The 26,751-nt window shown below is 36.5% G+C and overlaps 2 protein-coding genes across 6 annotated transcripts; one reads left to right on the top strand and one right to left on the bottom strand.

Annotated features, from left to right (window-relative positions):
- Positions 1–71: 71 nt before the first annotated feature.
- On the bottom strand, positions 72–13,596 carry si:ch211-167b20.8 (uncharacterized). Of its 3 annotated transcripts, XM_058783938.1 has the most exons (5): positions 13,409–13,596; positions 9,807–10,484; positions 4,922–4,959; positions 4,725–4,813; positions 72–2,174 (listed from the first exon to the last, which is right to left on the bottom strand). In XM_058783938.1, the coding sequence occupies exons 2-5, from the start codon at positions 10,442–10,444 to the stop codon at positions 843–845; spliced, it is 2,097 nt and encodes a 698-aa protein (XP_058639921.1). In that variant the 5' UTR covers positions 10,445–10,484; positions 13,409–13,596; the 3' UTR covers positions 72–842. The 3 variants fall into 3 exon arrangements, with proteins under 3 accessions (XP_058639921.1, XP_058639920.1, XP_058639919.1); XM_058783937.1 differs by lacking the exon at positions 13,409–13,596 and having other exon boundaries at positions 9,813–10,914; XM_058783936.1 differs by lacking the exon at positions 13,409–13,596 and having other exon boundaries at positions 9,807–10,913.
- foxp3a (forkhead box P3a) lies at positions 12,556–26,751 on the top strand. 3 transcript variants are annotated; one of them, XM_058783941.1, is made up of 14 exons: positions 12,556–12,582; positions 16,349–16,426; positions 22,220–22,380; positions 22,552–22,626; positions 22,738–22,819; positions 22,901–23,033; positions 23,120–23,224; positions 23,314–23,401; positions 23,597–23,665; positions 24,430–24,583; positions 25,181–25,257; positions 25,338–25,439; positions 25,696–25,817; positions 26,063–26,751. In XM_058783941.1, exons 2-14 carry the CDS (start codon positions 16,351–16,353, stop codon positions 26,157–26,159), a joined length of 1,341 nt encoding a protein of 446 aa, XP_058639924.1. In that variant the 5' UTR covers positions 12,556–12,582; positions 16,349–16,350; the 3' UTR covers positions 26,160–26,751. The 3 variants fall into 3 exon arrangements, with proteins under 3 accessions (XP_058639924.1, XP_058639925.1, XP_058639927.1); XM_058783942.1 differs by lacking the exons at positions 12,556–12,582; positions 16,349–16,426 and adding an exon at positions 18,022–18,444; XM_058783944.1 differs by lacking the exons at positions 12,556–12,582; positions 16,349–16,426 and adding an exon at positions 18,474–19,251.

Here is a 26,751-nt window from a genome sequence, read left to right on the forward strand (position 1 = left end):
GTTTTTTTTTAACCCTTTAGGATGCAGAGGTGTAAAATGCCATACTCTTCGAGATAAAATGAGTAAACATGTTAAAGTTCATAAACAGAATGTGTGTAATCAGTCACAAAATGGCCACATACAACATCAAACACCTTCACAGTGAAATTAAGTGAATAAACAAACACAAGTGTCTTTAAACATTTCTTACCTAGATAAATGCTCTGCTTAGTTGGTAAACCTCTACACAGACCAACTCCTCAATGAGAACAAACAAACCCTCAGATTTAACTAAACTTACAACTCAAACTTTTCTAAATTTCTGCTCTGAAATCGCCTGCACCGTTTGTCCAGTCTCACCACGTCTTATCACACATAAATCCACATACGTGCACCATCAAGTCATTCCACTCACAAATGACTCTCATAAAAGAGCCAAATGCAATCTTCAGTAGCTACTGTATGCATATATACAGAGAAACTCACAAAATAGACACATTTTGGTAAGTATGAATCAATGAGCTGAGCCACATTCCAATGGCCAATCATGTATGAGGTACACAGTGATGTCATTCGGCTAAAACACATTGCTTATTCAAACTATTATTTTTGGTTACAAATAAACCACTGCAGTTTTTATACTGGCAATCTGAATGATAAACTACTGTATACATCAAGCAAAAGCTCAACTCCTAAATATGAAAACACTAATTCTCACTATTTAATACCACAAACACCAGATCTGTTTGCATTTAAGTATTTTTTTTGGAATTCCTCAAGGCACTGGGGGAAGAGAAAGAAGGTAAGGTCTTAAGGCTTTGTAGAAGAAACCGATGGAAGGGCAAATTAAACTGGCATATAATTTAGAACCAGAGGGACAACAGGAATATTCCCACACACAGAAAAGCACTGGGCTCCAGAATCCCAACAGCCAGGCAAATAACAGCACTGAAGAAGGTCGCGGAGACCACCAGACACGTGTCCAGAGAAACCTCAGTCTGATCCTTTGATATTTGAGATATTTCAGTGCTGGGTCTTGGCAGTGTGTGCTGGGTTTCAGAGTCTTTGCATGTCTGATATGGAGCAGTCGACGTTTCATCACCCTCAAAAGTTAAATCATCTTCGGTTGAAGACTGAAGATCGAAGGCTGTTGGTGACGTTTCAGAAATGCTGATCAGCTCTGGCTTTTCTGGTTTGCTTGTTGGATGATCTGGAATACACATTGTAATAGTTTGGTAATCATGTTTTGGATCCTCAGGGTGGATTGAGGCCAACATGCTCGGATCCAAGACAAGTTCTTCCTCTTGCTGATGCTGCATGGTTGCCGGCTTATCAGAGCCTGAATGGATGAGTAAACTTTGGGATTCTTTGTCCGGTCTTGTGGGACCTAATTGAGATGGGAACAAACAGGAAGCCTCCAAACCATCGGTTTCCTCATCATCCATCTTGGTAATTTCCACCTCAATCGTCTTGGTGGTATCGACTCGGACTGAAGAGACAAGTTCTACTTTCTGTTCTTGAATTCCTTCCTCCAGGGGGTGCTGTATTCCCTCTGATAAATTGAGCTTCTCCACATCTTTAGTTGCATTGTTTACCTCCTTTGATGAAGGAGGCTGCTTGGCTTCTTCCAACATGTGAGAGCAAGTCCCCGTTTTATCTTCTTCTACATTCCTACTTGGTTCTTCTAGCACATCTGCCAATGTGGCATCCTTTTCTACAACATCCTTCTCCTTAACATTCTTCATACCTTCTTTCTGGATTTGTGGCATGTCTGCAAACCCAGCCAGGGATGGTTGGCTTAACTCGAAAGGCACTTGTGCTAACACCTCAGTGTGGAAATCATCCTTCTGTGAATGAAGGGATTGGTCAGGTTTACTGGAATCCTCAAATTCATCCTTGGTTGTCTCTGGGTGATCATAATGGTGTATGAGGACTGCAGAAAGGGGAAGAGACAAGGCAGGGCCAACAGTATAGACTTGATCTTGTGGCTCAGAGAACTGCTGTGTTGAACGTGACTGGGGGATGGATAGAGTTAATGGCTGAGGTCCAGACTCTTCTGTTTGTGGTAAATTATTGGATGACATTGACTTTAGTGCAAGTGGTTCTCCGAGGGGAGTATCTGAAGTGGACTGAGGACATCCTGCTGTGGAGGAAGTCCTGGTGGACTCTGGAGAACTGGACAAATTCTTGGCAGTCTGCAACAGAGAGCAAAGTAACGGGGGAAAAGCTTGGATTCCAAAGAATCAAGAATGTATACTGTAGGCAGTCAACAATTTGTTTTGCATTTATGAATCTGAATTACAGCCAACTAACAAAACGTGTAAGATGAATGGCACAAACTTGAAATTCAATATGCATTGCTGTAATCATTTCTTGATTGCAACTAGTTGGAGAATCAAGAAAAATTGGATTTGCTAATGCATATTATTATTATTATTGACACCAGCACTGATTAAGAGCACAAATTATCCACTGATATTAGTATAAATAGTTTTCTATTAATGTTTAATACATGCTGTATTTTTAGACAGTATCAGTTTATCAACACTAATTATTGTAGATAAATAAAAGATCATTTAATAAAGAAAAAATGAATATGAAGACAATGTCACAGAATTTAAAAAAGTAAATACATAAGAAAATAAATAAATAAATAGTTGAACTACCTACAATGCCAAGTGCGAATAGGAAAGTGATGTGTGTTAGCATTAAGTTTGTGCCAGTTCTTTTTGGCTCTTTTCCCAGAAGCCTGTGCCAATGAGGTGAGATTAGGCTAATGGAAACAAAACCTTTAAAAGTTCTGAATGTGATGTGACAAGATCTTGTGGGGAAATTACACAAGAATTAAAAGCAACGATGAAAAAAGTGATGTTGAAAATGTTTGGGGAATGCTGTATAACTATGAATTTTGTCTGCTTAAAGTTGTGCAGGGTAAACATGCAATGATACTGACAATATTTACATAGACTAAACACAGAAATACAATTTCTACAGCTATTTTTATATAACTCTGACAGTTTAGTGTGTGTTTACTTAAGTTATACAGGTTTTTTTTTCCCTTCCCAATGACTCCTTGCCAAAATGCTCTATGGGAGCCCAATAAAACAGCCCAACCTTTTGCTAAACATTCACAGCAGTTTGTCTCAAGTTGTAAATATCAGGAACTGTCAACATAAAATAACATCACACTAACTGATTAAACGGTGTATATTTTTTGCTTATATAAACATAATATACAGCATACACTAAGATTATTGTTTGTTTTTAAAAACTCCAAGCATGAACACGAATAGTTTCTGCAGGGTTGATCTTGATATCATATATTATGGGTCATAATACAGGATGCATGTTACATGCAACACGATGAATGGGTGAAATTGACAAGTTAGCAGTAAGTTAGCAAGTCACATGCACATTACCTAAGTTGATGCTGAAGCTTCAATGAGCTGTTCAGGTAGACAGATGAAAAGAATAACAATATCAACAAATACACATCTTGTTTTTAATATGATATATACTGGAGCATAGGTTAAATCATTGTTGGTTATTAACCAACAACTGTTTGACATTGTTTAGCTAATTTACAAAAAGCTGTGACATACTGCCAGCATGATAACTTTAATAATAATTTTTAAAAACTACATCGTTAAATATTTTAAAATCATATTGGTTAATATAAAAAAAACTGAACTGTGGGGAGATATATATATATATATATATTTTTTTTTTTTCTCCCCACAGTTCAAGGGACAGTTCACCCAAAAATGAAAATTCTGTCTTCATTTACTCACTATCATGTTGGTCCAAACCTGTATGACTTTCTTTCTTCTGTAGATCATTTTAAGATTTTTTTTTCCTTTACGTATTGCTTATTTACGAAACTGTTTGGTTACCAACATTCTTCAGAATATAGAAAGTCATACATGCTTGGAACAAAAATGATAACAGAATTTCCATTTCTGTGTGGTCTATCAGTCAAAGGCCTCTGGTAAATTAATAATAATGCGTCTAATCAGTTTTTTGTAAAGGGCTGACCACAGAGAAGAAACAGAGATAGTGATATTATTGTTGTAAATATCAGGTTCAGTTACTTAAAACAGCTGCAAATTGACACACTGCAAGTAGACACAAGCAAGTGGTTATCTGGACAGTGAAATGTCGGTGGGAATTTTAACAAGCGAATTTTATTATGCGAGTATGCAGGTATTATGAAAATCCACATCAGAATTTTAGCTAGTATTACATAGACAATCAATGAGTTAAGTTTAATTTTATATCTAGATTCTTGAGTTATCTTTAGCCTGGGCTGCTCTGAAAAACACTACAGCTCTGCATTTGCTGCAATAGTGACAGACAGGAATCCTGGGTATAAGAATAAACTGAAACAAATGGAATCACTGATTAAAGAGAAGGATAATAAGACATCACTGATAGCTAAATAACTGTATACCAACACAGACCGTAACAACATACAAAAATACACTGTAAGAGTGTCTAGACAGCATAGAGGTCAATGAGTTTTCAGACAAAAAAAAAAAAAAAACCTGAGAGAAAAAAAAAAAATGAACCGCACACGAAAACTGTCATGGAAATCTGGTAAAGGTTAGAGTAAGGAGGGGAAAACAAACTTTTGTTTAAACTTTTTTTTTTTTTTTTGTGTGCATTTTCACGATATACTGCATCTTTTTCCACCTGCTATTCCAGCCGCAGTTAGAAATGGTGATTACAAAGCAAACTTCACTCACCTCGATGTCGATCTCTGGCTGAACTATAACCGGCTGTGCAAAAGACGCTTGACTTTCCACTACTTCACACTTAGTGCTGCTGAGATCTCCTGAAAAAATAACACAGAAACCTGAGACATAAAACGACTAACCTGGCAAATGTTTCTTATATTTAACCTGAGATAAATAAGCTATTGGATGGCATTATGAACACATACCATCTCCTCCGTCAGAATCATCATAACCAATGTCAGCTCTAAAAAGAAGACACACATACACACCAAAACAATCATTCTTCAGCAGCACACATCAATAAAGAGCGTTAATAAATGAAAAGTATAGATATAATCTGTATAATTAATCATCATTAATATAAGACTATTAGTTACTCATGACAGAATATTACATATTATAAGGGATAGTTCTGCCAAGAATGTTCACCCTCATGTCATTCCAAACCTGAATGATTTTCTTAAGTGGAACACAAAAGATTTTGAGAAATACTACTTCCATTCAATGGAAGTAATCAAAATTGGATACCAACGTTCTTCAATATATCTTCTTTTAGGTTCTGGAAAAAGCAGAACGTTATACAGGTTTGGAACAATATGAAGGCGAGTACATTATGACACAATTTTCATTTTTGGGTGAACTATGATAAAGTGCAAGTATAATCCATCGGCCAGAAGTATAAATGATTGTTTCACTAAACGGAAAATAACTGTGACCTCTGTGACATTTGTTACTATGGTAATATCTGACTGCCTCCAGAGCTTGAGATGCTTTTTTCAGAACTGTGGTTGATACCATCTAACCCCCACCACGCTTAAACTGCGTGATAGATCCCCTATGATGGGATAAGGACCTGTCCATTTATTACACATGCGTTCTTGCGTACATCACCGAAAGGTTTTTTATGAGCATCACAGTCAGATGCTCTGGTCATGTGAATCTTTGCACAACCTTTTCCCTTTCATTAAGAAGTCGCTACATATTCCGAGTATTTTGTGCACGAAGCAGTTCGATTGGCATCCTGTTCTATGACCTTCTATTTGTAGCATGTTTGAGCAATGTACTAGAAACAAGACTTGACATTTGAGGAAAGGTTGCGAAGCAAGACTTGCAAGTCTGTATGGAACTGTAGGTCGAAACTCGTCTTCTGATTTTTATCTCCTGACAAAACAGGAGTTCCATGACAATGTACATAATAATGCCACTCATTCGCTTTTTTCCCCTCAAACATTCATTGTCGTTGGTGGAAAAGTGGAAATAACTGGTAAAAAGAATATGTCTCCAGATGCACAGACGGAACCAGCGTAGGTTTGTGTCTGCTTTTGTTGGTCTGTTGTGTCTCTTACTGTGTAACCCCTATAGAAAAGGTCAGAGTTTAGGTCTCGGTACACCAGAGCTGAAAGTGACACCTGCCTTGTCCTATTTTCATCCTCCTCACACACCCTCGAATGGCTGCCATTCTCAAAAGGGAGTGAGGGGGTGGGGAGACTGTGCAACCCCACAACTCACAATACAGATGCTGTAGAAAAGGCCCAGTTTAATTCAAGATTCAAGAGCTTTGTTATTCCCTAGTTCTCCTTCTTTAGCAGCAGGAAATGTAAACGTGAAAATAGTTTTTTCATGATTTCATACACTGCAAAGACTGCATGCAAGCTGATGCATTTCAGTAACAATGTTACTAGTTTTAAACAAAACAATGAATGTAAAAACATTGCATTGTTAATGGAAATCTATAATTATAAATTATACACTCTAACATGGCAATGTTTTAAAGGGATAGTTCGCCCAAAAATGAAAATTCTGTCATTAATTACTCACCCTCGTGTTGTTCCAAACACGTAAGACCTTTGTTCATCGTCGGAACACAAATTACAATATTTTGGATGAAATCCCAGAGCTTTCTGACCCTGCATAGACAGGAACGCAACTGAAATATTTACCATTCATGAGTGTACCACGACGTATGCATGTGATGCTGTTGACTCAGGAGCCGCCATTTTGATGTAAAACACGCATGTGCTGCACCTTGTTTACAAGCAGAGGAATGCATGCATCTTCAACAAAGATATCTTTTATTTGTGTTCTGAAGATGAATGAAGGTCTTACGAGTTCAGAACGACATGAGGGCGAATAATTAATGACAATTTAAATTTTTGGGTGAACTATGGTGCATTTTATTTATACTGAATCAAAGCAGCATCAGAGCTGCCATTGATACAATGACCGTCGGTGGCTCAGAGCGTCATGTTTTAGTATCTTTGAGGGGCAGTGCTTTGTTTGTTTTTTTATAAATGCACATTTTTGCAACCTCTCCTCCAGTATCTCTCAGTGCAGGGTTTCTCTCTTACAGGTAAGCAGAGAGTGGGAAACGCAAAACCCGGAGTGGAGCTCTAGTGGAGGTCTGCCTGTTGGTCTGCCTCTCCGCTTCCAATTATATATGGTATTCCAGGCCAGTTTTTAGTCTGTACGTTGCTTGGCGACTTCCAAATCTAAAAGCTTACCTTAAAGGGGTCCTATTATGCTCTTTTACAAAGTCTTGATTTTGTTTTGAGGGTGTACTAGAACATGCTCTCATGCTTGTTGGTTCGAAAATCGCATTATTACAACACCTCTCTCCCCAGCCTGGCACAAAAGGCTCGATTAGTTCCGGGTTTGATGAAGGCCCGCCCTCCGAAAAACAAAATGTGTTGTGATTGGTTAGCTGTCCCAGTGCGTTGTGATTGGTGAACAGCTTAGACGGTAGGTGTGTTCGACTTCATGCGGCGCCATGAAAACCGATCGGCGGCTGACTTGAAGAAGTGCATGCCGGTTAGAAAATTTGTCCGACTTGAACCGGCGCCGACGCCACGTCACTGTCACGTGTGGCATCAAAGTACCGCGAGAGCATTTCGAGAGCAGCCGGCTGACTCAGCTTGCGCAGTTTCTCCAGAGCGACTGCGGGAGCGCTGATGACCACACAGCTATTTCATGATTGGCCAAATTCACCACATGACAACAATGACATGTGTTTCTAACATCTTCAATTCCAATACAGCTCACAAATATTATTTTACTAGGAAAATATCACAATCCTGTGAAAAAAAAATGGAAGCCAAGCCAAACTTTGAACATTTTATAAAAAGAGATTAAACAAATGGTACTACTACTACATTAGATAAAATTAAGAACAAAAAAGCAAGAAAGACCTATGAAGCTTTTTGTTACTTTAAATTGTTGTAATTTTACCCCTGGCATGAATTGTTTCACTTTACATATTCTCATGAATGTTTATTTGTTTTTGTACTTGTTGTGAGTTGTATATGCTTGTACAAACCTTTGTATAATTTTTGCATAATAATAAAAAAAATAAAATACTGCCCACAAATCTGTTTTTAGAACAGTAAAAGCTTTTTTTACTGTATAGTCACAATGTTATAATGAGTCACATTTAATAATAAAAAAACACTGATAAAGGCTTATTGGTATTTAAATTGTTCAAGAATAAAGTTCAACATAAACATGTACTGGTGGCCCTGTATTAAGCAGTATATAAAAAGTGTTTCTATTGCTCATGAAAACATTTCTGAAAGGTCCGTGCATTTGACAAATATTGCATGGTATTCACTTCATCTGTGATAAGAGTATCCAAACACCGCTAGAGCATCACTACTGGGAGCAGAAAGAGTCCGACTTCACGTCTCCGCTTTCAATTCCGCCCCCGACTGCAAGCGGCTGTTCTCGCCGATAGGTCTGTGCGGCGCCGTATGAAGTCGAACACACCTGGTGTCTCAGTGCTGCCCCGCCCCTTGTCAAAACCGCAAGTTCGTCGAGATGGTCCTCACTGCAGAACACAAGATCCAGGGGGTGGAGTTGGATCTAGATCCAACTCCTCCCACCTTACATAGAACTAAACCTACCCGTCTCCACCCCCTGATCCATAAATCCACCCATCCCCACCCCTAAACCTACCAATCTCCACCCCCTGGATCTTTTGTTCTGCAGTGAGGGGCTACTGAGTTCGTCAGTATTGCCATATCAATTCAGACCCTGAAAATATTGAACAAGAGGATTGCGCAAAACCTCAGCAGGCACTGATATTGCAAGACATTAAAGTGGTAACGTTATTGTTGTTGGGGTTTTTTTATGGCCAAATCACGTTTTAGATAGGATGTCAACAACAGCTTAAAAATAACTGCATTTACTATGTACAGATAAGTGCAATGGTAATACGTATTATGTTTATTGTTAGTTCTAACATTATAACATGAATTGCAGTGAAACTGTTATACAGTTGAACTTATTTATACCATAGTCCCACAGACTTACACTATTTGTGGCGGCATATATATATATATATAAATAATGCAAATTAATTCTCTGCCAGCAGGAGGCGCTGTTGGAGCGGGAGAGATCGAGGTTGTACACAAAGCAGAGCTCCGCTAACAAACGCTGCTTTATCAGACATTACATCCAAAATTTTCTGAAACAGTCAGTTTCCTTCAGAAATACAGTGATATAAAAACACCCGCACCGGGTTTCGATTTTGAAACGTGCAGTGCTCAACCAAGCGCTCTCTCCACCCGCCAAACAGTCGAATTTCAGTAGGCGGGATTTATTTTAATGATATTCTAATGGCCCAATTTGTGACATCACAAATACAGGAAAACAACTTTGTAGTCCAAACGAGCCGTTCGTTGTAGTTCTTGAAAAGGGATTTTTTAAAAACGAAATTATCTCCCTTTGGAGTTGACTTTGAGATTTGTAACTTTGTAGATCTTTTTATGGCCAAACATACACACTACACACGGACCAAAATTCAAAAAGTGAAAAAGCTTAATAGGACCTTTCCTATGGTGGGCAAAAACTGAATTAATTTAACTTTTCTTTGTTTGAACAGTACCTTTTACAATTAAGAAATATCACACTCGGCAGATTTAACCCTGTTGCTATTTAGAAAAACTAACGTTTTTAGTAAGGCATTGCTGAAGTTAATCGTTTTATCCGTGTTAAAAGGCTAAATTAGCTGGTTAGAGAGTAACACTGATAGCTGGCTAAACACAGGTTTAACAACAGGATTTGACCAGTGAAATAAGTTCACTGACGCCCACTTACCGGTACCTGGGAGGTTTTAGGATTCCTCTCAGCTCTATTGTGTCTTCTGTGGTGGTCTGGACTGTGTCTTCTTCATACGACTGTAACAGAGATACCGAGTAATTCCTGCCAGAGTTGTTCGCCCAAAACTCTCCATCTGACGTCTCGTAGCGAACAACAAAATCAATCCGCGCTCCGTTGAACAGGTACGGTGAAGCGAAGGCCAGCTTCACGGAGAACTTGTCCGTTTCGCCGTCGTTGGAGTCCTGGACGTACTCGGCTGGGTAATCAAAGTGATTGATCCAACCATCCATCGTGGACCGGACATAGACTGATTTGTGAAAAGAAATGTTGAGCACACGGATAAGCACCTCGAATGACAGAGGCTCATCTGGCACAGATGTCACGCTCTCCACTTCCAGCTTGTTGGCGTGGACAGCGAGCATGAGCTCCGATCCGGTGAGCGGCTGGAACTCCGGCCACACACGGTAAGTGGGCTCACTGTAGGCTTTTCGGTACCGCGCCTCCTCTTCCTCCCATCTTGAATCTTCCTCTTCGTCTGAATCAAACGGGACAAACATTCTGACATCAACCAGCTCGGCTCCCGTACTGTCTGCAAACGCCACTCTTCTGTTTGTTAACACCAGGCTGATTCGCATGTACTCGGCGGTTTCATCCGCAATCGAAGAGCCTCGCTTTCTGGGAACAGGAGAAGATCTCGGTATTAGCCTGATGTCTTCCTCCGTTTCTTCCTCATCTTCATCATTACTGTTGTCATCGGAACGCTCGACCCTGACCGTCTTGAAAAGACCCTCTTGTGAGGGGATAGTTAGGAAATTATTGTTATTCCCCTGCGCCATTATGTCTATTTCTGAGCCGCGTAAACATCAAAGGTGCCGTTACCGCGATGGTGCGCGTCCGTCAGACCGAGCTGCCGCTCATAGTGCCAACGGAGACCCGCGAGGGTCTGTCACCTCGTTTCGACCGAACTAGGCCTAAACTATTGACATCAACGTGAACTGCAGTTTGGAGCTCATAGTGCACAGACACGAATAAGTGTCTAAATTTAGAAGGAAGCGGCACGTCCATCGTTTTTCAGAGGTCAGGAGGAAGATGGGCTCTGTTGGTATACCCCTCCCCCTGATCTCTTGTTGGCCGCTCCAAACCACACACGCCCCCCATTACTATTTTAATATTTAAAGACACGCTCGTTTGTGAGCTTGCCGTTTGTTTTGAGAAAAATCTTATAATGCTAATCGCAAAATAAGTCAAAAAAGACAATATTGCTTTAAAAAAGCATATGTTACTCTTATAATAACAACAACAACAATAATCGATCTATTGGTTATAATAATTATAACAATACTATATAATTATAATACATGTCAATAATTTTATAATAATATTATTAACAATAATATAATTAAATAATTAGGCCTACTGTTAATAATCATAAAACAATAATAAAGATTATATGATTATATAATCTGAACTCGATCATTTTTTTGTTTTCAATTCATTTAAAGACATTTTAGGCCAAGAATACAGTAAATACTTTGTGTTACTGTCTAGAATATGTAAACAACTGGTCCCAAACTCATCCTGGAGGGCCACAGCTCTGCACAGTTTGGGGCCGTTTACACACGCGCAAACTGCCGCGAATGAAACTGAAAGTAAGTCGCAGAGGCGCAACACACAAGCATCTTCATTAAAAGTAGTGAGACTAACCTATCTTTCCAGTGCTGATGCCGCGCTCTCTCCTGTTGCGGTCTCTCGTATTGAAATGAGCTGATAATGAATAAAATGCAGCGCATATCTATTGCGTTCATAGACTTGAACTCCGTTAAATTTGCATATAGCGCGGGAATTTAAGAACGGGTTTATATCCGTTTTGCGAAGACGTTTATGTGGCCAAGTGTAAATGGAAACGTTTTAACAAATCAGATAGATACCCGATCAGAGAAAACGCATGAAGTGACCAGGTGTAAACAGGCCTATAGACACCTGATTCAGCTAATCAAGCTCTTCAGGATCACTAGAAACTTGCAAGCAGGGGTGTATTCCCAAAAGCAGGTTATGTGACATACCCGGGTTTGAGGATAAGTGAGCGGATAACCTCAGCTTTCAGTTCCAAAATCGGAGGTTACTTTCAGGGTATGCAAGTAACCATAGCAACTTGCTCTCTGAAGATAACCTGCTCCGGAGCAGGTTATGTTGCAGGGTTAGTTCACTTCAGCGCTATCAGAGCATGTATGATCTACTGACGAGCCTTCAGTGGGCGTGACAGATAGCGCACAATATTATATATTATTACAATACAGTTATATAGCCTACTATATAGATATATATATATATATATCATTTTATATTATCATCTCACACATGGATCGGCATTTTCTATAATGTATTTCTATAATAAAAATACATATCTGATGACTTAATATGTAATTAGAATCAAACAAACAATATAATTCTTATTCTCAAGGATTAAAGATTAAACGGAAAAAAAATAAAAATGATTGCAAAACCATCAATTAGGTGGCGATATGCACTAAGCATAAGGCCTACATGACCTTTGAACAAAGGAAGAAGAAAGAAGCAGTATGGTGCGCTTATTTTTAGCGTCCGTTTCCATAGTGACTCGTCGATTCATCGCTCTGTTGAGAATGTCTTGAGTCTTAACCAGGAACATACTCCGAGTTAAATGAATTTACTCCCGGACGCGTTTTTGGAACCACATACCTCGAGTAAGCAAGGTTTGGGGTTAATCAACCGAAAGTTCAGGGTTTATCTGACGGTAAGTTAACCATGCTTTCTGGAATACACCCCAGGTGTGATTTGGAGCTAAACTCTGCAGAGCTGTAGCCCTCCAGGAATTAAGTTTGAGATCACTGATGTAAAAGTAATTTAAAAAAAAATATATATATATATATATATATATAGATATATATATATATATATATATATATATATATATATATATATATATAGATAGATAGATAGATAGATAGATAGATAGATAGATAGATAGATAGATAGATAGATAGAGATTTTCTATTAAAAACAAATAAGACACCACAAATGATCACAGTTCATTCGTATTTAAACCGTTATGGCCATTCAGCATGTAATGCAGCTTTAAATAGTTTGGGAAGATTCAGCCTCTCACGCATACTCTCCCACAGGGTGAAATGGAGCTAAAGGCAACCTGCGCCCTGTAACTCTCTAAACAGAGATCACAAACTCAATTCCTCAATTCCACAGCTCTGCAGAGTTTAGCTCCAAATCACACCTGCTTGCAAGTTTCTAGTAATCCTGAAGAGCTTGATTAGCTGGATCAGGTGTGTTTGATTAGGGTTGGAGCAGAGCTGTGGCTATCCAGGAAATGAGTTTGAGACCACTGCTCTAAAACAAAGTTTTAAAATACTGGTTTGAATTGTAGTTCTGAGATGCACACCATTTACCAACAGCAGAATTACAGTTTTGAGTCATGATATGTGAAGAATTATGAAATACAAAGAGTGAGCGAGCAAAGAAAAGCAGTTAAAAACAGTTTTAATGCCTAATTCGTTCCCTAATAAATAGATAAAACACAAAAGTCCATGTGTGAACAGCTTGCTTACCTGTCACTGATTGCAGAGTTTATGCAGAAAAAATTTAAAGGTCTGTTAAATTAATTTCTGATAGCATAATCCAGTGCAGCTGCTTCAAATGAACATTATAGTAGAATGATCATGAGGCTAACGAGGTCCAGTGGTGAGAAAGAAAAGCTGGCATATTCGATTATGGACCATTAGCGTTTAGAGCTATTGATTGGTAAGCTATTTTAATTCTAGATGGAGCAGTCAGTCTTGCTTAATATAGTGAAATCAATATGTGCAACAGGTGCAGCATCAGGGGACTGGCTTGCTGCATATAGAGGGTAATCACGATTGTATCCATTTTTGTTTAACAATGAATAACTCTGAGACGCTGTTTCCCGGACAGGGTTTAAATTAAGCCAGGAGTAGGCTTAATCTACACTGTAAAAAAGTAATTGTAATTTTAACTGTAAAATTTTGTTAAAACCGCTACGGAAAAAAAAAAACTGTTAATAGATTAACAGTGAGTTCCTGTACTATATACAGGGAAAAACTGTAAAAGATCTAACCAGACATTTCATGTAATTTTACAGTAAAATGCTGTTAATTATATAGTTTTTAGAAGTAAAAAATAACAAATCAATGTATAATTTACAGTCAAAAACTGTAAACTGATATTCCCAGAATTCCCTGCATGACACTGCACATTTGAAAGTATTTTGTTTAAATAATCATGTTTTTTAATAGTTGTTGTTATCAGTCATGTGCATTTGGGCATTATGTTACATCTGTTGTTTAATGAAAGTTTATTGCATTATTTAAGTATCATGTGTGTTACCATGATGGTGTTTTGTGTTTGCAAGAATGACTCTTGTGCACCTTCTATATATTAGTATTTCAGCTTGTGGCGAAGCTACTTGTGATGAGCTTTGATTCTTCATGTGGCTTTCTCTTTTACCACCTGTGTTATTATGGTGGTTGTCAGTATGTTACAAGGAACAAAACAGATTTTAATAGCAGTGTGTGTTGTTGAATTTACTGGTTCACATTAAAATTTCCTTTTTTGTAAATTACAGTTTTATACTGTAAATTGTACAGTTTTTTTTTGTGTGTGTGTGTGTGTGTGTAAATGTGTTTACAGTTTTTCTGTATTTTTAACAAAATTATTCTGGCAACCACAGCTGCCAAAATTATTTTGTAAAAACTACAGAATTTTTTTTATAGTGTAGAATATTTAATCTTGATTTAAAAAATGACTTTCTAAAACACAGATTACTAACTCCTGGACTATAGAGTCCTGAACTAAAATAAACTAGTTCAATTTAAAACCAACTGTGCTAATCTGAGTTAGCATGACAGAGGTTGCTTGTAAAACATGGAATGAACCAAGAAAAGCTAAAACTTGAATGGAACTGAGAAGCAAATCCAAGGGAAACAATAGCAGCGCAAAAAAAAAAAGACTGTGATCAACATCAACAAAAACAAACAAACAAAACATGTTACTAAACAAGAGAAAACTTTTTTTAAAGCAAGCAAAGTAAACTGCATACATTCGGTGTCGAACAATAATAATAAAAAAGAATGCCTGGGAATCTCTTTGTAATGAATTCTTGCAAACATTATTGCAATCAGCTGTTGTCAGTTTTGCAACATTTTATTAGTATTATTCATTACATTATACATGAAGCAGCTGTTTTAGAGAGAGAGAGCGAGAGAGAGAGGGTCATGGTCAGAATTATATTAGCACCCTGAAAAAAATATGATCAAAGAGGACTGTGAAAATAAATCTGTATTGTTTATCCTTCTGATCTTTCATTAAAAAAAGTAAATAAAAATAAATAAATGACAAAAATCTAACATTTCAACAAAATCACATTAAAAAAATATTTTTTCTTTAATACACATCGGCCACAATTATTTGTAGTCCTAGAAATTATTATTAGTAAAATCTCTGAAGATCTATATTCCCTATATTTCATATTTACATTTTTTTTAGCACACCAGGGTGATAGGAACATGAAATTATTCAGCCATGACTTCCTGTTTCACAGGAATATAAATATGAGGAATACAAAGGCCGGATTCTCTTTATCATCAAGCACAATAAAAAAACCCCCAAAGAATATAGTTCTGTTGTGCAGCAACAGATTGTTGAGCTTTACAAAATATGAAGTAAAAAAAATAGTGCTAAATAATATATATATATATATATATAAAAGAAAGAAAGAGCTATTCTAAAGCATTGAATATTTTCATTTCCACCATTAGGACAATAATTAAGGAGTTCCAATCAACAGGAAATGTTACAAACCTGCCTACAGTATATTGTCTGTGTCTATTGTCTTGAGGAGGATGGTTTGAATGGCCAAAGACTCTCCAAGGATCACAGCTGGATAATTGCAGACGATAGTTAAGTCTTGGGGTCAGAAAGCCTTATAATGGACCATGGTTGGATCTTCCAACAGAACAATGATCCAAAAAGCCCATCTAGTCTTCCTCCAGGAAATCAGCCTATTAAATTCTGGACTATAGGCTAAGTCTGAGACTATTGACAGAGAAAGCAGATTTCTGTTAAGTCTAGGACTAGGCTTAATCTCTGTCCGGGAAACCGCCCCTGAGAGTTTTTTTTAAATCTATTTATCTATTTTAACACAAGATATCTTTATCTATCTGCTACAAATGTCAGTCACAATTATAATGATTATAAAACAGATTAAAGAACTGGTTTTGAATACAAAGAGTTACATTGATGCAACTCAAAGTAAGCTGTTAAACTAGTTAGGGTCAGTTGTAACAGTATGACAGAAAAGAATAACAGCAAAAAATCAACCATCATTATACATATAATTTGCATCGTAACAGCTGCAATATTTAACAAGAAGTTACCTTTACTTGCATGTTGCCTATATATCTACTGCATTTTAAAATTTTAAAATCCAACTCTTACCTCTGAAACATCTGTCTGTTTTTCTGTCTGTCTAGGCATGCTGAAAAATCAAGAAAATAGAAAAAGTCTTCAATGGGGATTGGTTTTGTTACAACTTTCCACACCCCTGTCAGGTATTGTTGTTGAATGCGGATATGAGATAATCACGATTTGAATGCATCCCCCTATTTCACAGCAAACATAAAGTCTATGATTAAACTAGAAAAATGGTTGAAAAAACTACAGACAGCCTTGTGTCTCAAACATTGTATGTATTCCAGTGACTAGTACTTTTATAACTAACCCTGTGTTATGAGTCTCTGCTCAAAGATACCTGAAACATATGACCCTTTCTTTAATCTTGATCTTTTTTTAGTTAATCACTTGGTTCTTTGCCTACCAAATGTTTAATTTTCCTTTGCTGTCACAAAACTTGCCCAAAGACTAGGAATATAATATTGTACAAAACACCACGTGATGCTATAATCTGTGTACTAGAGACAAATAATGAAACAAAACGTTCAACCTGGAAGTGGTTAAACGTTTTCTTTCTCTTTTTCTCTAAATGTCTTATATATCATCACATTATTGAATTCGGCAGGCACACATATGTTATAAAAGTTATAAATGAATGTAGAAGAGCTGAAAGAAGAGCAATCTGTGAATTCATATATATATATATATTTTACATCTTTGATTTTTAATTTATATTAAGCAAATCTTAAATTTTCTTTAAAAGTTGTTTTTTATATTGTTTTTCAATATAAGAACTTTATAATCTTTTCATAAATGTTTTACATTTATCCCTTAAAAACTGGGCTTGTAAATTGAAAAATTGTCAAATTGAATTGTTGAACATAAAACATAATGCATTTGTTTTGTATGTATGACCAGTTCCCAAATGTTTATTCATACGTTTATTAACAGTGTACATATTCTATATGTATTTTGTATTATGTGAACTTTTCAAACTTCATAAATATGCCCCCAAGCATCATTTGTTTTTTAACATTAATCTGCCTGTTTTTAAGATACATGTTCAAATCTACTGTTTTCAGCTTCAAAAATGTTTTTAAGTTGTATGTAGTTACGTACATGTATCAGAAAAGACAGAAGAAGTCTTGCAAGTCTACATGCAGTACATGTGCTCAGGAGTGTCATTATTGAAGAACAATTTGTTCAAAAACACTCAAATAACCTTTTCAACCACAGGATGAGGATGTTTTTTCCTGCGTTAAACTAATCGACACACATGCTATATACCCTGTACATATGATCCGTCTCCCCCCAGAACCCGAATACAACGTCACAAACCCTGCAAACGGACTTTCCGAACACGTAATAGGTTATTTTCTTTGCAATCTCATTTTCCGGTCTTCCGGAATGGGCTTTACCAGATTTTAATTTGAAAATGGCATGCTGGCCCTTATTTATGTAGGTATATGGCAGAACTTTTTTTATTACTTTTTTTTTTATTTAATCATGTCATCAGTATTAATTAATCATTATTGTCAGCCATGAAGTCTGACATGAATTATCTGATCCATGAAAATACGTTTTATCTTACACGATAAGTAAGATGTTTTGAAATCAAAAAGAATGAATGTGGTGAATTAGAAATATCTGTCAAAGCAAATGTGTAGAATCTCATTGTTGTCTCGTGGTAAAACAGCACATAAGATGTTCAAGATGAATTTGGACTTTGGCTCATCCACACCAGAGGAATAATTTATTTGTTTATTTATGATTCACAGTCAGCAATACACATACAGTATATGAGACCCCAAGTAATAAAAAAAGACAACTATCTATAAAACAATATAAAAGTAATCACCCAGGAAAAATGGAAAAAATGGGTTTTTGCTGCAGTGAAGGCTTTCTAAAATAAGAAACAGAAACAACAAATTGCCACATAATTTCTGAAGAAGATATGGAGACTAGCAGTTACTACACACTCTGTAATGCACACATGAGTATACAATATGAACACACACACACGCACGCCAACACCCAGTGGGGAAACAGTCTGCCTTGCTGAATTTCCACTAAATGTCATGCTAAACATTATAAAAGGGGTGACCCGAACATTTTCCAGAGCATTCAACCTAATAATTGCTCTCTCACTTGCATCTATCTGACACTCGCACAACAGGTGAGTTTTTTTTTTTTTTTTTTTCTCCTTTCAACCTTTTTTTCTTTCCTCCTTTCAACCTGGTTGTATTAATTAGGTATTTGTTTGTTTTCAGAAAAATAAAATTAAAGAAAAAAAGAGAAACTTTTTAATCAGTCCTTTTATAACCCAAAACACAAAACTGAAGCTTATGCTTTAAATGAATATAAAGATTTTTATTTTATTTTTTGCCAATGTGACAGCAGGGTTTGAGAATAAGATGATTAAGTTATTGTGCAATTATGAACAGTATTGCATCATCAAATGTACATCATTTTTGATTAAAGTTTAATACTCAAAATGTGCTTTTGTTTTGACCAGAGAAGAGTTTGAATCATTTTAATCATTGGATATTTTAAAGCTAGATTGGTTAAAATATTTCTCAAACCAACCACTGAATTAATTGTGATTCATTTTACACTTAAAATGGCATTGTAATTCCAGATGACGTGACAATTTACATAACATTTCATTACTCTGTTGTTTCTTTTAACCTGACAAACTAACACAGCTCAGCTCAGAAAAAGAGACAAGCAACCAAACAGTGTGCTTTCCTAAAGTGCAGATGTAAATGAGGTCTGTGCATCTTAGACAACTCAGTCTTTGGTTTTCTTTGCTGTTCAGAGGCAAAGCACAACAGACAAAGAACAGACAAAGGTGTGGGAGGTAAAATCTTCTACAGAGATCCTGCAGTTATGATAGCAATTGCATCATGTATTAGTTAAACTAATGTGTGTGAAATCAATGTTCCATCTTAAAGAAGGATCACCTAGACAACAGATGTAAAGGGTAAGTTATTGAACTCTAAAAATATACTTCTTGCGTACCTGAGAGCTGCACATGCGGAGAAAATGAGTAGGTGCAAAAATTTCTAAAATAACTTGGTTGACACGAAATAAGTTTTTGATGGCTCCTTTTTTAAAAGGTCACCTCTTTATTCAGACTTTTTAACCAAGTAATTAAGTTCTCATTTAAAAGTAGTGGTTCTTCAATTGTTCTTTGTGGCATCTTTTAGCAAACAATCCACGTTTTAGCAAGAACCATTTTGGATGTGGTGGATTCTCGAGTTGAGTTATTCAGTTCTTTGAAGATTCAAATTAGAGCTTAGTTCAGGTCTGTATGTTGGTTTTGTGTTCTTTAAAACATCAGTTCATCACGGTTTTCAACACAACTAGAGAACAAACAGCTCTTAGAGGAAGTTGAAAAACATCAGGCTGTGAAATCTTTCTTGGTTCGAAGCGTTATTTTTAAGAATGATAGCATTAGCTAGTTGGGTATGATTTGGTATATGATAGTGATTGGAAAACCAAGTTACGTGTTGGAAAATTTGATCAAATATGTCATAGAAAAACTAGATACAATTCTACAGATGCATCGATATTACTATTCTGAATGATACAATAGGCCAATAATTATTTTCATGCTATATATGCATTCACATGTCACATGGTAGTCACAAGCATGGAAATCTTTCAGGCACTTACCTTGGTACTTACTGTATAATACCAGAGAATGCCCAAGAATAAGGCCGTTTAATGCAAAATTAGTTTCATCTTGCATATCTGCTGCAATTATCACAGATAATATCACGTTAATTAATTCATCAATTAATTCTGACCTCCAACAATACGAAGCCACGATGGTGGAGTAGGGTGTCCAACTATTAAAAACTATCATTTGACTCTTCAATTTACAGTACAGTACAGTACAGTTCATACCTCAGATGGTCTTTGATTCATATCATATTGTGTGTTAACACAAATGAGTGGGTACAGTGGAAAAAAAAGTGAGTCAGAATGAAATGTTTGTGGGGGAGAATTGAGGCTAGAATTGTCTTTATGTTCCATATCTGTATTTTTTTTTTTTATTATTAGTATTAATTACAAGTTTCAGGTTTAATTCCGGGTGTGTGCAAATTGAAAATATTTGATGGGCGTTTACTGCATTTAGTTGGCTCACAGCTTAGATCTAATGATTACCGCTGTGACTATGAATTCCACAGAACACGGAAACTAAAACTGATTTTACTGAATACTGAAGTTTCTAAAGTGTCATCATTGTAAAATGAAACTTGCTGTCAGTCCAGACAATTCTCATATTTTGAGGGATTTGATCTCAGTGATTGGAACTGAGAGAGACTGTATTCAGACTGAGAGATGAATAATGAGTTTCATTGCCTTGAATAATCCCAGTCTTATCAATATCGTCTTCAGGTCGAACTCTCAGAGGAACAAATTCAAATCAATGCACATTCACTAGGTACAAGATCACAACATTGAAAACTAATCCTGCAAATTACTGGAAAATGACACTCTTGCATATTGCTGATCTAAACCTCAGATAATTAGTCTCGATGACTAATGATCCAGAGAAGTGCAGAAAAAGGGCCATAAAAATAAAATGTGCTGCAAACATGGGCAGTTGATCATTTTCGAGATAACAAGTATTTATAGCATGTTTGAAAACATTTCAGAACCTGCAAAATAAGGCTCTTCTCCTCCTCATCACGTCAAGTTGCTTGTTTTAAAAACCCCCCAGGTGAAAAAAATGTGACATTTATCAGACTGGATGTGGTTAATGTCAAATGTCAATGAGAAATAAGCAACACATGACTTCTTAAACAAGTTCAGAAAAAACCGCAACAACAATGGCGCTCTAAAATCCAAAGATGAAGGTTTTTTTCCTTCTCAGAAGTTGTATGTGCAAGTATGATAAATCCACACTTTTACGTCATTAAATATTAAACAGAAGTTACTGCATTAGATCTGAACACATATCGAAGTACTGTATATATGCGGTGAGTCAGATACATGGTCTACGTGAGGTTGGAGCGTCACAGTCCTTTCAGATTTAATAGACAATAGTGTAATTATTTAATCTCCATAAATATTTGAGACTTTAGCATGTATTTGACCTGTAGCTATTGATTTGATTGTTTTGAGGTTCTTAGATGGACTGAGCAATTCTTTTTTCAGAGGAAAACTAAGATTAATAATAACATTAATGTCCACATAAGCCAACTGACCATTTCAGGTTGATGTATTTGTAAGACAAAAATATGTGTTACTCTATTTTAACTTCAAATGGTAATATTTTGATGGTTCCTTTTATTAAAAATTTAAGGTTAGATGTGTCATATTTATATTGTAAATGGTGAGTAAACATACATGTCACTTTCACGTTTCCATGAGCTACAAAAAAAATAAATTGATAGGGTTGAATGCAAAAAAAGAAAATGAACTAATAAAAAAGGAGTACTAATTTTGTATCAACAATGATCAAATTACTCAAACTCTTATTAACTTGAGTTATGCAGCTTATTGTTTATATAACACTCTATTCTCAATTTTAATGTAAATATTTTGTGGCTAAGCCATATTGTAAAATATGTAATATAAAAAATATATTAATAAAGAGTCAAATAAAAGATTGCTTGTTTTAGCTGACAAATTTGTTTGCTTCACAGAATGGGAAAACAGTTCTTCAGTTTATATATAAGGGGCCTACTCAAGGTGAAGTGTGGTTTGCGTTCAGAAGACACCTGCACAGTGAAACGAGAAGGAAAAACAACTTCCATACATTTACCAGTTTTATTCAAATATGTATAGTTATTCTATATTTGGAAACAAAGCAAAAGTGAATGCATTTACACAGGAAATAGTTTGCACTAGGGCTGATTCATTTCACTCTTAGCACGCAGCAGTATGGTAAAGTTAATAAACCGTAACCTCTTTTATATCTTCATATTTCTAAATAGGAATGCTTCAAAATGGTGCTGGAACACACAAAGGTGGCGATAACTGGAGTAGTCACCAAAATCAGTACCAAAAGGAAGCCCGTTCTACCTTTTCCAGCATGCAGACCCAGGCCAGAGGAAGCAGTTCATCTTTGATCTCAGGCAAACCCATGGCTACCAAGGTAACTGACATATTTCTGAATTACTGCACAAAATAATACTATTAAATAAATTAAATGATATTACACGAATGTTGATTTGAGTTATTCCGCCTAGAACACGCTTTAGAACTTGAGTGAGCGCCGTAACAAACAAACCTTAAAATGTATCTTTTTCCAATTGTGATTTCAAAGGTATCTGTTGCCTTGAACAGTGATTTCAGAGGCTCTGGCTCATCTCACATTCAACATTCCACTCTACAACAGCAGGTACAGTTCAGTCAGAAAAGGTTTCACTTCCCTAGCGACACCTTACCTAAAAAATAAAGGGTTAAAAGGAATAGAATAAGCTTGCATGAGTTGTCTGTCGTCTTTATCCAGACTGACAGTGAAAATACAAGCAAACATTTCAGACAGCACAGACCATCAGTACTACGCAAAGGCAACCAGCCGTTCCCACAAGGTACTGGTACTGTAGACTATCAAAATCAAAACTATCAAAAGCATTTATCTCTGACACTAAACTTTTGATAATGCTCCACAGCTTGTGGTGTTCATGACTGGGTTGTGGACACTGTGTGTAAGACAGAACCTGACAGTGACCTGTCAGACCCGGTGCCGCTTTACACCAACCAATCTGAAAGTCCTCAGCCTGGCAGCACAGAGCATACTGGGAAGTGAGTATATAAACACACAAGCAAATGAATAATGCCCGTATGGTCTCAGTTTTTGTGCTAAATCAAGCATTTATGGTTATCTCTAGGCATGCATACAGTCCAGGTGGCTCTCTGTGTGTTAAAGGGCAATGTGGATGGCCTGGATGCTCAAAGAGCAGAGAAGTGTTCAAAGAATATGGGCATTTCTTAAAGTGAGACAGTTATGGAATTAATATCATTTACTAAATGATTCCAGCAATACCTGATATCTGTATGTCTTTATGAATATTCCATAATCTAGACACCTTTCCACTGACCATGGTCCTGGGGACCGAAGTATAGCCCAGTTGAGAATGCAGAAAGACAAAGTACAATACGTGGAGAATCAGGTATGCATCCCCAGTGCTCAAAAACAACAGTTTGTTCTATATTAAGCCAGCTTATGTGGGAAATACAGAACCAATTTAATATGCATCATGGGAGCTAATGATACATAATGCAGGAGGTTATAATAAGAACTGGATTATAAAAGGATGCCTGTTTATGGCCTTGCATTATATTTACTATGTGACTGTTACTGTTAGTTGACTGCTGAGAGACAGAAACTGCAGGCTATGCAGCTACACCTGTTTGACGTCAAATCTACCTCTGAGGTAAGCTCTTTTGTGTTCAATTAGTTTTGAAATATATAATACATATAAATAAGTGGTCCAACCTATGCTGCTTAAGTGGGTAATCGGCGGCCAGTTGCTGGCAATCACAGAGCTCATAAATATGATTATAGCTGCCCATAAATCTGGGAAGAGTTACAAGGCAATTGCTATTTTAAGATGTGTAATAAGAACACACATTTACAAGTGGGAAAAAAAAAAAAAAACTTCCCAGCAAGCTCACTTATTAAGGGAAGAACATGTAATGCTTGGAGAAAAGCTACATAAATTGATCTACACACCTCAGTTAAAAACAAACAAGTATAATGCTATTGAAAGGGAGTCAGGAAAAAATGGTAGGTTTGGAAAGTATGCACCACAAACATCTCCTGCTGGCCAACCATCAGTCATACTGATGAATGGACTATAATCATGATTTGTAAGTGGATTATGGCTTTGTCTTCACACCAGTTTATTCTTGAGACAAATGCAAGGCCATCTGTCTGCCAGCTAAAGCTGACCTGAAATTAGGTCACACCAAACAACGATCTTTAGCCAGTCTACAACAGTAAAAAAGGGAGCATTAGAAAAGCTAAGACAAAACCCTGTGTGAGTTAATCAAGTTATTCCACAATGACAGTGGGATCTGTTTATGTTCTGTTTGTCACTCGAGGTTAGATTTTACCTGCTTCTAGGGCTTGATGAAAGCCAGATGATGTTTTATGTCCAGATTATGTATTGATGTAATTGTCTCCTTCTGATCTTAGGATGGAAACAGCATGGAGAAGTCAGGACATCTGTCAGAACTCTTACAACCTGCAGCATGTCAGGACGCAAATGGTGTCTATGACAGTGACAGAGCGGCAGCTAAAGCGCTAACACAAGGATACTGGCAGATCTCTACCTCACAAGTTATACCAGGTCATCCAGCACACAAACATTTGTTACTATTAAAATTAAACTATACAAAAATATTGCTTCTGATTACCAGTCGTTCATATTTCATCTCCACACACAACACTATGGTATATGTGACCCTGGAGCACAAAACCAGTCTTAAGTCGCTGGGGTATATTTGTAGCAATAGCCAAAAATACATTGTATGGGTCAAAATTATCGATTTTTCTTTTACGCCAAAAATCATTAGATTATTAAGTAAAGATCATGTTCCATGAAGATATTTAGTCAATTTCGTACCGTAAATATATCCAAACTTAATTTTTGATTAGTAAAATGCATTGCTAAGAACTTCATTTGGACAACTTTAAAGGAGATTTTCTCAATATTTAGATTTTTTTTGCACCCTCAGATTCCAGATTTTCAATAGTTGTATCTGAGACAAATATTGTCCGATCCTAACAAACCATACATCAATGGAAAGCTTATTTATTCAGCTTTCAGATAATGTATAAATATCAATTTAAAAAAAAATTGACACTTAAGACTGGTTTTGTGGTCCAGGGTCACATATGATATTATTTTCTTCATGTTTTTTTTTTTGTTTTTTTCTGGCGATAGGGATTATCCCCAGTTTTGAGTATTATAAGTTCACAAACATGAGGCCACCTTTCACCTACGCCTCCATGATACGATGGGTAAGTACTGCTGAATTGAACATCCTGTATATTACCTTTTCATTTCCTGTCAGTCACGTTAAAGCTGTCTTTTATGCTAGGCGATACTGGAGTCCCCAGAAAAGCAGCTTACTCTGAATGAAATATATCACTGGTTTACCCGCATGTTTTTCTACTTTCGTCACAACACTGCCACATGGAAGGTATGAGATGTGCTGTTTGTACTGTAAACCTATTATATTTGTCATTCCATGACTCACTGCACACAAGCCAATCCTGAAAGCCACAGCCTCTGATTTGTAGACCAGAAAACTTTCACAAATTGTATGTTAATGACAGAAAGTGATGACCAGGCTGTGTGATTACAGTGGTTTTATGTTAAGACTAACTGAATCGTATTCCTCCCATTAGATGTAACATGAATTAACAAGTAATTTATGTGACTCTGTCTGTGTGTAGAATGCTGTTCGGCATAACCTCAGTCTTCATAAGTGCTTTGTGCGCGTTGAAGGAAGAAAAGGTTCTGTTTGGACCGTGGATGAAGAGGAATTTCTGAGAAGAAAAGGACAAAAGTTTCACAGGTAAACAGTCTTTCCTTCTTTATAGGGGTGTCAGTAACATTGTACTTTCCTACTGCATGTCACACTCCTGGTGGATAGTTGGTTGTATGTATAAATAAAAGAAGTTAATTTTAAAATGGCTGAATAGTAAAGGTTAAAAAAAAAAACTACTTGGGCTCTTTGGATGGATCTAAGTGGATCTATTGTTGGAGGTGGGAGAATCATAAGAGATTGATTTATTGCAGTTGCACCACTTTTTCCTCCAGGGATCAGGATATGGGCTGGATGGCACCTTTTCACGTGTTTCCTGTGACTCCACAAGGTGAAACTTATCAGATGCGAGGCCCAAATGGACTCTCATGAAGAAATTACAATCGGATTTCAATCACTAACAATATTAACAACTTAGTTATCATTCTAGTAAGAATGATAAATATTATGATGGTTTAAAATGGTGGTTTTAAACATATAGCTGGCAGTCTATTTCAGACCTAATTATGTTTTGTTTTTTGGAAAAAAATAATTTGTGTAAGGAATTATGAAGTTTGCATAATCCAAAAATCAAGTTAAGTAGTGGGTGTTCAGCAGACTTTTCACTATCCTTCTTGCATTTAAATGCACTGATTAAAAAGCACAAGTGTGTGGTTTTTTTTTTATAGAGCTTACAAGTGTACATCAATAATGATACTAATGGCATCGCATGTAAATACATTTAATATGGTACTTAATTTAATATTGCTAATTAATATTGCTAATATTGCTATAAGCACTGAGCACATGCTGTTAAACAATAACTGTACATTTTCTCTCTATGTCTTAAAATATGATATTCAAATAAAGGTCCAAACTGAAACGCAATCCAGCATTGTTATAGTGTTATTCTGCTACAGTATACACTACACAACGTCAAGTCTTGCTTCTTATAAACTAAAAAATAATACAAAACCTCCCAGTC

The sequence above is a fragment of the Onychostoma macrolepis genome, chromosome 08 (assembly GCF_012432095.1).
Source record: "Onychostoma macrolepis isolate SWU-2019 chromosome 08, ASM1243209v1, whole genome shotgun sequence".
NCBI classification, from domain to species: domain Eukaryota; kingdom Metazoa; phylum Chordata; class Actinopteri; order Cypriniformes; family Cyprinidae; genus Onychostoma; species Onychostoma macrolepis.